This window comes from Sardina pilchardus, chromosome 19 (genome assembly GCF_963854185.1).
Source record: "Sardina pilchardus chromosome 19, fSarPil1.1, whole genome shotgun sequence".
Lineage (NCBI taxonomy): Eukaryota > Metazoa > Chordata > Actinopteri > Clupeiformes > Clupeidae > Sardina > Sardina pilchardus.
This window is the reverse complement of record NC_085012.1, coordinates 27,406,211-27,421,210: the sequence shown is the minus strand read 5'-3', so window position 1 is coordinate 27,421,210 and position 15,000 is coordinate 27,406,211. Positions and strand designations below refer to the sequence as shown.

Here is a 15,000-nt window from a genome sequence, read left to right as displayed (position 1 = left end):
CGTGTGTGTGTATGTATAAAGGATCGTGTGTGTGTGTATGTGTGTGTGTGTGTGTGTGTGTGTGTGTGTGTGTGTGTATTTTTTATGTGAGTGTAGTGGAATGAGTGTGTTCTTTCCAGCAGATTGAGATCCAGGTCAGTGTGTGTGTGGTATGGATGACCTGAGTGTGCACCCATCACTCTCACTGTCAGCGAGATTCAGTTCAGTCACGAAGGCCAAGAAATAATGAGCGCTCCCCTTAATTAGGAGCTTTAATGGGTCTGTCTGTCTGTGTGTGTCTGTGTGTGTCTGTGTGTGTGTGTGTGTGTGTGTGTGTGTGTGTGTGTGTGTGTGTGTGTGTGTGTGTGTGTGTGTGTGTGTGTGTGTGTGTGTGTGTGTGTGTGTGTCACTTGTTAGGATTTTATATATGAGGTGGATTGAAGTGCACATTATTGAAACACACCTGTTAAGACTAGACTCCAGGTGCATTTGGCTTCAGCGGACAGTGGTGTCAAACCATCAAACTCCTAAAATCCAGCAGAGCGTGTGTGTGTGTGAGTGAGAGAGTGAGAGAGACAAAGAGACACACAGGATGGCTGACCCATTCAGATCAGTGCCGTAAACACTTTTCTGAAATATGCATCTCCCCCTTTCCCTCCCCAATCTCGCTCTCTCTCGCTCTCTCTCTCTCTCTCTCTGTCTCTTTTTCATCATCTGTTTTAGGTCTTGCTGTGCAGTACTCTCTCATAAAACTCTTTTTCCTCCTCTCTCTCTCTCCGTATCCCCCCCCACCCTCCCGTAGTCTCTCCCTAGTGCTTTAATTGATCAGGCCCATATGAATGGAAGACAATTTTATGACAAAAACAAGAGAAGGAAAGAAAAAAAGCAGAATGTTTCCAGGCCTGTGTGATCAGAGTCTTTAAATGCTCCCAAATGTCCACAGATCCCATCTTTCTCTCTCTCTCTCTCTTTCTTTCTCTCTCTCTCTGTCACTCTCTCTCTCTGTCTGTCACTCTCTCTCTGCCTCCCTCTCTCTCTCTTCCTCTGTCTCTCTCTCACTTCCTCCATCTTTTCAGTATTTGATGGGTGTGAAGTATGTGGCTCAGCTGTGAACTTCATTACAGTGTGTGCGTCTCAGCCTGTGATGTGTGGCGACGCTGTCCAGTGGGAAGGGAGCAGCACCATTGTGTCCCACGCCACCGCGCCATTCAGGATTAAACACAGCCATCAGAGCTGGCATTGGGCCAAAATGTGCTTCACATTAAGCCACAGTGTGCCACCAGAATAATAAAGATTAGTGATTTGCCTTTTACATCCAGTCACCGGTGGGCCATTTTCATTCAGTTTTCTTTCTCTGTGTGTGTGTGTGTGTGTCTGTGTGTGTGTGTGTCTGTGTGTGTGTGTGTGTGGTGGCTCCCCAGAGTTTGTTGTCCGTGCATGATACAGTGGCCCAGAAGAGCTATGACCCAGAGCTGCCACCCCTGCCAGACGACCTTGACGACGAGGAGGACTCAGTCAAGATCATCCGCTTAGTCAAGAACAAGGAGCCACTGGTCAGTGTACCCCCCCCCCCACACACACACGCACACACACACACGCACACTCACACACACACACACACACACACACACACACACACACACACATACACACACACACACACACACACACACACGCCACACAAGTTCAGACAGAAACACTCATAGCACAGGACCAATATGAGCTGGCCTACTCATGCACAGACACTTTCTATCTTCATTTCACACACCACACTCTCACCCTACAGAATCGGTAGGTCTTTTAAACCTCTCCCTATGTAAACACACACACACACACACACACACACACACACACACACACACACACACACACACACACACACACACACACACACACACACACACACACACACACACACACACACACACACACACACACACACACACACACACACACACACACACACACACACACACACACACACACACACACACACACACAGAGAGAGAGAGAGAGAGTGAGAGAGGAGAGAGGCACTCCCAGTCAATGGTATCACCAACAGAAGCTGTGGTTTGTTTGGTCTACTCTTCTCCTCGCTTTCGTCTTCCATTTCCTTGGTTGGTCATGCGTCTTTAGATCCAACATGCCATACATTCCACACACACACAGACACACACACACACACACACAGACACACACACACACACACACACACACAGACATAGACACATGCACACACACACACACACACACACACACACACTCTCTCTCACACACACAGACACAGCTTGTGGTCAGCTGGCGCGCTCTTCAGCAGAGCTCAGTCTCCATGTCCGTGTGAGGCCCCAGTCCTGCCCAGTCCCCCCATCTGGCCTGTCCGTCACGTCTTCTCTGTCATCATTGGTGCCGCACTTTGTTCTACAGCGGAAGCCCCGCCTTTCTTTGATCTGGTTTGTATATGTATATATATGTGTGCGTGCACGTTTGTGTGTGTGTGTGTGTGTGTGTCCACTCTCATTTCCTCTCTGTGGTTTGGTCTGTATATGTCATGGTCGTGGAGGCCCCGTCGCAGTAGAGGGCCACACCTCTGGGAGGGGTCCAGTGGTGAAGAGACCCCTTAGTCCCCTTTCTCTAAAACTCCGGAAGTGTGTGTGTGTGTGTGCCATTAGGCATGGCCTCTTCAAATCTCTGTAATTAGGATGAGCTAAGGATGCATTCTTTCGTTTTTTACCTTCATTTCATATTCGCCTGCTCTTTGTCTCTCTTTCGCCTTCTCTCCCAGCGTGTGCTGCCTATCCCTGATGTGCTTTAAACCAGCGCACAAGAACAGAGACGGTCTGCTTTTCTCATTTTTCTCATCTCTTTTTTTCTCCTCAGTGTTTTTCTGTTTGTTTTGGGGAGTTTAGCGTAATGATGCTCCCGCTGTTCTGAGACAGCCTGTGGCCATGCTGTGTGTGTGTGTGTGTGTGTGTGTGTGTGTGTGTGTGTGTGTGTGTGTGTGTGTGTGTGTGTGTGTGTGTGTTTTGTGTGGGTCACTGAGGGAGTGAGCGAGAGAGAGAGAGAGAGAGAGAGAGAGAGAGAGAATGGTACTTGCAGATGCCCTTTTTACTGTTTTAGAGCTGGGTGTATGCTAAAGTGATGGACTGCGTCCACTCTGTGTTGTTCAGCCTGACACTAATTAGATGTGTATGTTGTCTGTAGAGGGTGAGTTTACCGCTGCGTGGGAGTTGTTTGGTTTCAACCCAATCTGGACATCATCTTATGTACATATATTTAAATAGAGCAAGAGTGAGAAAGTGTGTATGTGTATGTGTGTGTGTGTGTGTGTGTGTGTGTATGTGTGTTGTGTGTGTGTGTTTTGTGTGTTGTGGTCAGTGTGGTGGATATCGCTGGAGGTTTTCTGGCGGACCTCTGGGTCATGACGACGAGTAGTGCATTGTGGGCCAGCTCTGTGAGAACACCCAGCCATGTGCCCTGTTCTGTTGGAGGACTTGAAGGCTCCGCCAGCCTCTCTGACGTCCACGAAGGCCTGATTGCTCTGACCCCGTAATGAGAGATGGAGAGAGAGAAAGAGAGAGAGAGAAAGAGAAAGAAAGAGAGAGAGACTGAAGGAGAGAAGGGTGTTGTGAAGTGGGCTGGGTGAGCGTTATGCCTGTGGCCAGGGCTTAGAGGCCGTGGTGGTGGCTCAATTTGCTTTCATTTGTCAGTGCAGCTTTGGCGTTGACTTGGTCTGCAACATTTGGCACTTGGATATTGGAGCTGTGACAATATGTGGCATATTGAGGATTTTTTTACTGCGTACTGTCTCACGGACACTTGGAAATGACTGATGGCGCGCACACACGTATACACCACACACACACCCCTGTGTTGTGCTTCTGATGGCAAAGTCTGTGTAGTTAGTGTGCAGGCCCTTGGTGCATGGCGTGTGAAATTGGTCGTGATGTGAACTTCAACTGGCAATTTCATACAATCAGTCCTGAAACGTCTAGACGTCCTCATCTCCTACAGAGTTGGCTGCTCTCTATCCTTTCCTCTACCCCCCTCCTTCTTCCCTCTCTCTCTCTCTCTCTCTCTCTCTCTCTCTCTCTGTCTCTCTTGCACTCTTCCTCTCCAGTTCTCTTCTCCCTTTTCCTCTCCCTCTCATGTAGTTAACATGCTCCATATTGCTCGGTACCCCCACTCTCCCTCCCTCCCTCTCTCTCTCTATTTCTCTTCTCTCTCTCTCTCTCTCACTCTGTCTGACGTGCCCATTAGTATAATTGTGATTAGAGCGACTGGTGTTCGGTAGCGCTGATTAATTGCTATCATTTTTCAGAGCATGACATCATGGCACATTATAGGGAGCCTTCAGCAATGGAGCCCCAGCATGTGAGAGGGGGTGAGAGGGGTTAGCTCTGCTCCCCACCCGCACCCCACACTCTCCACTGGGCTACTTTACTCTCTTCTCCTCTCTCCTCTCTTCTCTTCTCTTCTCTTTTCTTCTCTTATCTTCTCTCCTATCCTGTCTTCTCCTCTCCTCCCTTCTCTTCTCTTCTCTTCTCCTTTCCTATCCTATCCTCTGTTCTCTTCTCTGTTCTCCTCTCCTGTCCTCTTCTTATCTTCTCTTCTCTTGTCTTGTCTTCTCTTCTTTTCTATTCTCTTCTTCTCTATTCTCCTCTCTTCTCTTCTCCTTTTGTTTCCTCTCTTCTCCTCTCTTCTCTCCTCTGCTCACATCTTCATGCAGCCAGAGGCTGGAGAATAGAGGCAGATTTATTATTGGAGTGTGTAGAGGGGCAGGGGGAGTGATTGGGTTTGGATGGGTGCACACACACGTGTTGGAGAGAACCGAGAGAGAGAGAGGGAGAGCTACAGCGAGCCAGTGCTGTACTTTTATTGAAGAATGTGTCACTTTGGATAAGATTGCAGAACTCAGACACTGTATGTGAGTGTGTGTGTGTGTCTGATGTGTGTGTGTGTGTGTCTGCATGTGTAGCAGAAGAGAGTGTGTTTAATATTATGGCGATAAGACTTAAAGTGATGCTGACATATTGGGAGCTTGCAGAATAAATTACGTGTATTTGTTTCTATGGTTTATAAATCCATGCAATCTAGCAGTTGTTGTCACTATTATTTGAATTATAACAGCGATAGATATATAGATTTTGAAGAGGTATCTACAGTACCTACACTTCCAGTGATAAACGCACACACACACACACACACACACACACACACACACACACACACACACACACACACACACACACACACACACACACACACACACATGCAATTTCTGTTTACAAGAACCCAGAAGCCACTTTCCAGGGCCCCATCTGCTGTACTGGCATCATCCTTCAGCTCTTTAGGCAGAGAGAAAAAGAGGGATGAAGAGAGGGGGACGTTTTAAGGTCTTAAGAGAATGATAGATTAGTTTTAAATGAGGGAGTGGACAGAAATAGAGCTCTCTGTGTTTCCCATTCAGAGACGCCTAAACTGCCATGCCGTCCACATACCCATCATGCGTCTGGCCACTGACAACGCCAAGGGCGGAGTATCAACGTCAGGCGTCTGTAGCCCCTTTAGTGCCCATCAAACCTTTCATTCTCCCTCTCTCTCTCTCTCTCTCTCTCTCTCTCTCTTTCTCTCTCTGTCCCTATTTCACTCTCTTTTTCTCTGTTGATTCTTAAAGGCCTGGTTTTCTCCATTAGCCGCTGTGCCAGGGCTGGAAAAGCACTCATGGGCACAGAGGTGGGCACTCAGTGAACCGTGCCAGTCTTTGCCATCTCACGCCAACTTCAGCCAATCCAGACGCTGTTGCTAGCGCCTGGCCATCAGCCCTTCCCCTATACAGCACAACACCGAACCATCAAGCCCACCCTGTCTGCGTGCCGCCCTGCCTGCCAAGCACGGTCCCGCTTGCCACCATGCTGCCACCTCTGGGCATCCTACCTGGCACTGTCCCCCCCCCCTCGCCATCCCTCGCACGGCACGGCGGTAGCGGTGGCGGCGGCAGCAGCGCAGCATTCCACCGGAGTTCTGCTCCTCGGATTAGTCGAGCGGAGCCGTTTTCAGTTCTCCTCCAAGTCCCCGCGGAATTCCCAAGTCTGTTTATAGCCCATCCGGCTCCCCGCTGCTCGCTCCCAACAATCCGGCCTCTGTCTCCCGAGCGCCGGCCGCCTCACCCAGGGTCTGGAGCGCAGCGCGGGCCGGCCCCAGCGGAGAGAGGAGAAGAGAGGTGCGCGGGAGCTTCTGGGGTGTTGGGATCTGAGGCTCGCCACTCCGCTGAAAGACGCTCTCAACAAGGCGCCAAAAAAAATAGACAAGCGTTATCCAGTTTTGCTATTTCTGTCATCTTATCCAAAGCGACAAATTCCATCAAGAAGAGTCCAGTCACCAGTGCAGGTTATTTCTGTCCCATGCTCGTCCTCTCTTACCTCTCTCTTTCTGTCAGAAAGGCTGAAGGGTCACTTACAGACCAAAAGGTTCTTCATCTTGGGAGGAGAACTTCTTAAGGGGAAATCAGTTAGAAGAGTGAATCTACTGTATCTGTTGGTGCACATCCATGTCTCACATGTTCAGTCACCTGCTTTCATCTGTCAGAGCTAATGCACACTCTCTTCCAGTGCCACTCTCTTTCCTCTCCTCTCTGCCTAGAGCAGCAGTTCCAGCTTGCATATCAGTGGCAGACCTGACTGATAGTGATACAGTAATTTAGCTGTATGTAAAACTGCATGGCAGTGTTGTATTTAAGGGGAAAACAAGCAAACAAACAGTCATGTATTGACCACACTAGGTAGCTGCATTAACTACAGTGCCCGATGCCCAATAGCCCATTCAATCAGAATCAGACCGTGCTGTAATCAGAAAGAAGAATGAAGAAAAGAAATGCCTTCCCATGTATTGGCTGCCCCTGTGTATTAACCTCATAACTCCGACATTTTGCACAATCAATGTATAAACCCCGCTTAATCAGCGGCAAATTACAGTTGAGTGACTGACTGACTGACTGAGCACTCACATTGGCACACAGACAGCATGAGTACCAGTCTCGCAAAAACAGCCAGTCTAATCAGAAGAACCAAGAGAAGTCCAATTGAATGACCCCCCCCCCCCCCTCTCTCTGTGTCCTCACTCTTTTCTGTTTCCCTCGCTCTCTCTCTCCATCTCTCCGTGAGGGATGATGGAGGGAAGTGGGGCTTAATTTGCCCGTGTTTATGTTGGGCTTGAAGAATGGCAGTGTGGCCCTAATGTCATAGCGTGGGATTAATGGCGGCGCAGATGAGATTAGAGCGGCCGGTCCCGCCGCACACATGTTAGCGCTTTAGAGCTAGCCATCGAGCCGGCCGCTTAGCGCTAATGCATCAGCAATTTGACACTTTTACTTGGGGACGTGGGGAGCCTTGTGCTCCAACACAGAGGTGGGTCTTACGGGCCGGCACTTGTCTGGTGCACTGTGCACCTGTGTGTGTGTGTGTTGTGTGTGTGTGTGTGTGTGTTGTGTTGTGTGTGTTGTGTGTGTTTTGTGTGTTGTGTGTTGTGTGTGTTGTGTGTGTTGTGTGTGTTGTGTGCAGATTGATTGTGCAGTATGAAGTCAGTATGATACTCGCTAACAGGATGGATTCAGATACTGTACAACCTATGCTTACAAATGCACACACACACGCACACACATGGATGTGTTCCAAACTAGACAAACGAAACACTTGTTGTAGTAAAAAAGTGCTTATCCTGCACCCCAAAAGAACATTGTTCCGCTGGTTCCTTGAGAAGAAAGCAGAAGCAGTGTTGGGTGCTTGTTCAGCGTGGATGACCACTAAGTGGGCCAGGGCTCCTGTGAAGGGGAACCCCACGCCGGGCTCACATCCTGTTGGTTTGAGTGCTGGACGCTCAGAAAGACTGGAGTGTGTCATGTGCCTTAGACACATAGGCATTGTGCACTTCTGCAGACAGGCACATAGGCACGTACGCACACACACACACACACACACACACACACACACACACACACACACACACACACAGCACATAGGCAAGTACAGTCCAAAGTACATCACATAGACCCACACCTAAACACCTATGACCACATGGTCAGTCACACAAGACAAGAAACACATTTGCACACATAAATAGACCTGCACACACACAGATACAGAATTATATCACACACTCTCAAACACACCTATAAGCATACACCAGGACACACACACACACACATATACACACACATATACAGGTTCACGCGTCCACACCTCTCCATATCTGTTTTTCTTACAGCTCTGTTTCCTCTCCGGAGTGCACTCTCGTTCTCCTCACATTTCTGGCGTTCCCACAGCTCACTCCAATCCACACACTGCTGTCTTTGTGCTGGACTTCAGCTTGTCCCATGTTGCCTGTTTCCCTTCCGTGTGTGTGTGAAGGTGTGTGTATGTGTGTGTGTGTGTGTGTGTGTGTGTGTGTGTGTGTGTGTGTGTGTGTGTGTGTGTGTGTGTGTGCATGTGTGTGTGTGTGTGTGTGCGTGCATGTGTGTGCGTGTGTGTGCATGTGTGCATGTGTGTGTGCATGTGTGTGTGCATGTGTGTGTGCATGTGTGTGTGCACGTGTGTGTGTGCGTGTGTGTGTGCGTGTTAGTGCGTGCATGTGTGCATATGTGTGAGAATGAGTTGTGACATTCTAAAGTGCTGTTCTCTTGGTGGGATAATTTCAAGCCAAACACACTCCACACATGAAAGGCTGCTACTCCACAAACGTGTCATTGTCTGGAACCGGATGAGTGGAGTCTCACTTTCCTTCTCTCTCTCTCTCTCACACTCAAACACACACACACACACACACACACACACACACACACACACACACACACACACACTGGCACACATCTGCTCATCTGTCACCGAGATATATTTAGGACCAATACGCTCTACACATTAATGCTTAACATTGAAATTACGTTTGTGTGTATGGTCTCTCGTAGATGCATACACACTCACTTGCTCTCTCTCTCTCACACAAACACACACACGCACACACACACACACACACACACACACACACACACACCTACCACTGTCTGGGGAGTACTTTTGTACAATAAGGGTATACATATCTGACATGAGTGAAAATGGAGTTTCATCTTCCAAGGTTCTTTTTTTGTCTCATTCCCATACGGTCCCAGACATTCCTGGCCATTCCTAGTCATTGCTCACCGTATTCCCTGTCATGCCGAGCCATTCTCAGTCCCCAGCAGCCCCTCCCAGGAATTCTCAAATTATCAGTAATGAGCACCAATTTTCTTCTCTGCTGTAATACCTGTTAATGAGCGCTGAGTTCAGACGCGAGGTTACACAAGCACATGCCGGCTGTGTGGATGTGTGTGTTGCATTTCATTTGTGATGATCAGCAGTAATCTAATGAATCAGGTAATTACACAGGCAGCAGGTTAGACAGAGGGCATGGTCATGTGGTATATATATCTCTCTCTTTCTTCTCTCTCTCGGTTCTCTCTATTTCTCAGTTTTCTCCTTCTGTCTCTGTGTGTGTGTCTTTCTTTTTCTGTTCTCTCTCTCCCTCTCTCTCTCTCTGTTCTCTCTCTTAGTCATTATTGCCAGCTCTCTCGGTGTGAGTTCCCCTGTCTCTTGTCTGACTTCCTCTCTCTGTTCTCCTCCTCTCCATGATCTCTCCATCCTTCCCCTCCACTCATCCCTCTATCCACACCACGGTGGCCCACACTCATTCCCTGACACATGAGGGCATCTCCACTCTACCTCCTCTGTGATATTCTGTCTTTCCTCCTCTTGTCTCTGTCACTCCATCAACCCATGTGCATCCTGTGACCTGTCACGCAACACAGATCTCCAATCCCCAGAGCTGACCCAAACATGGGTTTGCTGCCACATACCTGAGTATCTCTCCTGAACCTTTTTAAACAGTCGTATTGTAGGATAACAATACTAGCATCCCATGTTAGGTCACACGTAATATAATGGAAAACGTTTTGAGGCTGTTCAGAGCAGCATGCCTGAATGTGTGTTAGCGTGTTTGTTGAGGCCTTCTTGTGAGATTTCTGGCCTTAAAGTGTCAGTTGGTTTTAGGGCAGATCTGATGGCTCTGTGTGTGTGTGTGTGTGTGTGTGTGTGTGTACGTGTGTGTGTGGTTCTCCCTCTCTGTTCAAAAATGTGTTTCTCTCTCTACTCTTCTCTGGACTCCTATTCTCCTCATTCCCACATTTTTCCATGGACAACATCTGCTGAGCTGAGAGCCATCGCAGGAATGTGGTTCCCACTACATTTGTGTTAGTTTCCCCAAGCTCTCCAGCAAAGTGTGCATGTGGAAGTGTGTGTGTGTGTGCTGTGTGTGTTATGTAGTGTGTGTATGTGTGTGAGCGTGTGTGTGTGAGCGTGCGTGTTTGTTAGAGTGTGTGTGTGTGTGTGTGTGCATGCCCTGTCGCCGTTGGCGCTCTGGCCCTGTGTAAGTGACTGGAGTGTCCAACACTGGTGTGTGCGGTGTGGCGGCGGGGCCGGGGCTGTTTGTTTTCCTCCGCCTCCCTCCGTCGCCCGCGCTAAACTAATGTTTGTTAGAAACGACAGCGTCTCCCGCCGCACAGCATGACCGTGTTATGAGCGGCCGCCTCGCCAGCAGCGCCGGGTGTGTGAAGCAGAGACGGCTGCTTGTTTTTTCTGGCCGAGACGCACACACACGTACACACACGCACACACCTCAAACATGCCAGCCCACACACCCTGCCTTAGACCCCAGGTTCTGCCAGGCTAAGTTTGGGTACTATATCTCTGTGTGTACCCCACGTATGTGATGTATATATGCATATGTATGTTCCATACATACAGTAAATCTATATATGAGTGTGAATATGATGTGTTTGTTGATGTATTTTTATGTGTTTGTTTAGATGTCTGTGTCCTCCTCTCTAGTTTGTTCATTGTCGCCCTGAATTTTTTAAAATGGGTTTCTCGGAAAGATACAAGGCTGTGACTGTGACTCCGATGGACTGTGGTTACGTACCTTTGGTCTGTGTTTACAGTATTGTTGGTGTGTGTGTGTGTGTGTGTGTGTGTGTGTGTGTGTGTGTGTGTGTGTGTGTGATGTGTCTTGCTCAAATTTTGCTTATAGGCAGATACATGTATACACCGGTACAAAAAGGGTGTACGCCCACACACACACACACACACACACACACACAGCCTTCATACCTAGCCTCTCCATCCTTTTATTCCTTCTCCCTCCTTCTGCCCTCCTCAATCCCTCATTAGAGAGAGTGAATATGTGAAGTGTGAGTCGTTTGTCAACGCCTAGTTAAAGCCGTGTGCTTGTGCGAATTTGGACCCACTGTATGTGTGTGTGTGTGTGTGGGTGTGTGTGTAAGTGTGTGCGGGTGTGCGTATGCGTATGCACGTTTGTAGGGCCAGAGTAATGGCCTGATAGAGTTGGTTGCAGCTCCAGGTCTCAAAGCACCGGTGCACAGATTAAGCTATCGTCTCTTGGCCAGGCCTATAATAACAATCAGAAGCATTTATGTGTTGGTTGGTGTGTGTGTGTGTGTGTGTGTGTGTGTGTGTCGGTCTCAACATATGGAGCCCATCACCACAGCGACCCGCCGCCCTGGATCCCCTTACTGATGAGTAATTGGCCGGCTGCGTCCATTCCACCACTAGCAACCCCCCTCCAAACACACACACACACACACACACACACACACACACACACACACACACACACACACACACACACACACATTCTTACAGACGTTCTCTTTCTCTCTTTCTCTTTCTTTTCTACCATATGATTTCTTTTGGGAGTCTCTGTTTTAAGTGCTGGCTATTTTTAGTGGTCTTTATTAGAAGCCTCAGTTGTAGAAAACTAAGCAAAGAAAGAAGTCTAAAATAAATGTTGTCTCCTTCCCTGTGTGTGTGTGTGTGTGTGTGTGTGTGTGTGTGTGTCTGTGTTGGATGAGTGTGAGTTAGTGTTTTAACACACTCGTGAGTGATTTGTGTGTCTTTGTTTATGTCTGTGTTTTTTTTTTCTCTACATGTTAGTGTGTGAGTGTATGTCTTTGCATGTGTTTGAGCTGGGGTGATTGTGTGTGTGTGTGTGTGTGTGTGTGTGTGTTAGTGTGTGTTGAGCTGTAATCACCTTTATATGGTGTCATCCAGCGTGGCTGATTAAGCTGCTGTTGATTGTTGCTCATCCATCATTGGAGTGACTCAGTGGCTCCCCTACACTATACACACACACACACACACACACACACACACACACACACACACACACACACACACACACACACACACACACACACACACACACACACACACACACACACACTACCCACACATCATACATAATGAACTTTGTGTGTGTGTGTGTGTGTTTGTGTATGTTTGAGAGAGTGTGTGTGCGTGTGTGCGTGTGTGTGTGTGTGTGTGTGTGTGTGTATTAGGTGCTTGTAGTGTAGTGGTAAAGTGCCCCCAGTCTCTCCTCTCCACTCCTCTGTACTGCTCCCCACATCCTACTCCTACTGTACTATTCTCATGTGTACTCTACTCCAGCTGTACTATTCTCACGTGTACTCTACTCTACTGTACTATTCTCATGTGTACTCTACTCCTCCTGTACTATTCTCATATGTACTCTACTCCAGCTGTACTATTCTCACGTGTACTCTACTCTACTGTACTATTCTCATGTGTACTCTACTCCTCCTGTACTATTCTCATGTGTACTCTACTCCAGCTGTACTATTCTCATGTGTACTCTCTTGTACTATTCTCATGTGTACTCTACTCCAGCTGTACTATTCTCATATGTACTCTACTCCTCCTGTACTATTCTCATGTGTACTCTACTCCAGCTGTACTATTCTCATATGTACTCTACTCCTCCTGTACTATTCTCATGTGTACTCTACTCCAGCTGTACTATTCTCATATGTACTCTACTCCTCCTGTACTATTCTCATGTGTACTCTACTCCAGCTGTACTATTCTCATGTGTACTCTCTTGTACTATTCTCATGTGTACTCTACTCCAGCTGTACTATTCTCATGTGTACTCTACTCCAGCTGTACTATTCTCATGTGTACTCTCTTGTACTATTCTCATGTGTACTCTACTCCAGCTGTACTATTCTCATGTGTACTCTACTCCTCCTGTACTATTCTCATGTGTACTCTACTCTACTGTACTATTCTCATGTGTACTCTACTCCAGCTGTACTCCACTCCTCACACTGTGTGCTCCAGCAGCCTTCTCTCCTAGCGATGCCTTCCTTCCCTCTACTCTCCTCCACCATCTTGGCCTTCAGCTAAACAAGCACACATGCCCTCTTGGCAGCTCTGATTCATTCTGTTTGTTTTCAGGCCTGTGTGTGTATGTAATCTGTGTGTGTGTTTTGTTGGCCTTTGAGTGTGTGTCCTACCCTCTTTCCTCCATCACTTTTCCTGCCTCTCTCACTTGCTCTTGCCTTTCCCCCCTTTTTCTTTCCCTCTCTCTCCCCCTCTCCCTCTCTCTCTCTCTCTTTCTCTCTCTATCCCCCTCTCTCTCTCTCTCTCTCTCTCTCTCTCTCTGTCTAGTGTTCAGCTGCTTTAACTCATTGTGTTGTCTGAATCTGACCCGCCGGCCCCAGCGCTGACAGGCCAGTGGCCTCCAGAGGGGAAGTGGCCAATCGGCTCTCACCTACCGACGGGCTCGGGTTACATAATGGCGCCTAATTATTCGATTAACAGGAAATACCCATGTCCTAGGGCCTCGTGTCATCCGCGGAGCACGGACCTGCTCTTCCCATCATGCCATTGGGCCGTCACCGCCGAGGCCTTGAGGAAGCGACAGGGAAAACGGTCTGGAGTGTCGTCAGCCGCTAGCCGCCCCGCCGTGACCGGTGCAGGAAAACACCGAGGTGTCAGCGGCGTAATTGTCCCTGTCGGCCCTTCCGCGGGACGCCGGACACAAAGCAGAGGGCTCCGCCTGACGCGCCGCGAGGGGTCAGGACGAGACACCCGCACGGTGCCAGGGTGCCCGCCGTCGCCACGCCAGACACAAACCAGGAGCCACGCGGGCCACGGGACGCAGACGAAGAGAAAACATTATCCACTTGGTCACCGCGCCACCGATAGCCAATAGCCAATAGCCGCGGCAGCCTGAAATGCCATTAGCCAGCTCCTCTCTGATCCAGCGCGCTGAGCTGCACGCTCACTTCCCTGATTTCAGCAGCCATCGCCGTGCTGTAGCGTAGTAGAGCGCTAAAGTATGTTCTAGTTAAACATAGAAATAATAATCTGCTTGTGGTGCACCGTGGTGTTGGTGCATCCAGTTGGGCAAAAGAAATGACTTGCTACATTAGTGTCGAGGTATGCAGAAGTCACTGAGCCTGCCATTAATCATTCTGAGTACAAAACCTTGCAGTGCAAACTAGGAACGTGGACCTCAATGTTACTTTTGTAAGCAGTTGTGATTTGGGCTAAGATTATATAGAAATGTTACCCTCATGCTTTTGAGTTTCAACTTCCTGCAGTCCAACTCAGGTGGTTCAACCTCAAGTCTGCGTGTGAGTCAGCAACTCTCCTTTGAAAGGGTGAAAGAGAAGAGGGACAGAGGATGAGAAGAGGATGGATGGATGAGAAGAGCGGCAGGGAGGATGAGAAGAGAATGGATGGATGGACGGATGAGAAGAGAGACAGAGGATAAGGAGAGAATGGATGGATGAGAAGAGAGAGAGAGAGGATGAGAAGAGAATGGATGGATGAGAAGAGGGAGAGGATGAGAAGAGAACGGATGGATGAGAAGAGAGGCAGGCAGGATGAGAAGAGAACGGATGGATGAGAAGAGAGAGAGAGGATGAGAAGAGAATGGATGGATGAGAAGAGAGAGAGAGGAAGAGAAGAGAACGGATGGATGAGAAGAGAGGCAGGCAGGATGAGAAGAGAACGGATGGATGAGATGCGCAGGAGTGATTAATGAGTTATGATTGATGTGTTGCAGAAAGGAATGGAGGGAGACAGACAGGAGACAGATGCTGGGACATGACCC

General features: G+C 48.6%; 1 protein-coding gene across 2 annotated transcripts in view; it reads left to right on the top strand.

The window, feature by feature from the left end:
* The window catches only part of mpp7a (MAGUK p55 scaffold protein 7a), a 127,156-nt gene that overhangs the window by 65,264 nt on the left and 46,892 nt on the right, over nucleotides 1-15,000 (top strand). For both annotated transcript variants that reach the window (XM_062521079.1, XM_062521080.1), the window contains exon 7: nucleotides 1,401-1,532. In XM_062521079.1, coding sequence (XP_062377063.1) covers nucleotides 1,401-1,532 — 132 coding nt within the window. The remainder of the gene's footprint in view (nucleotides 1-1,400; nucleotides 1,533-15,000) is intronic.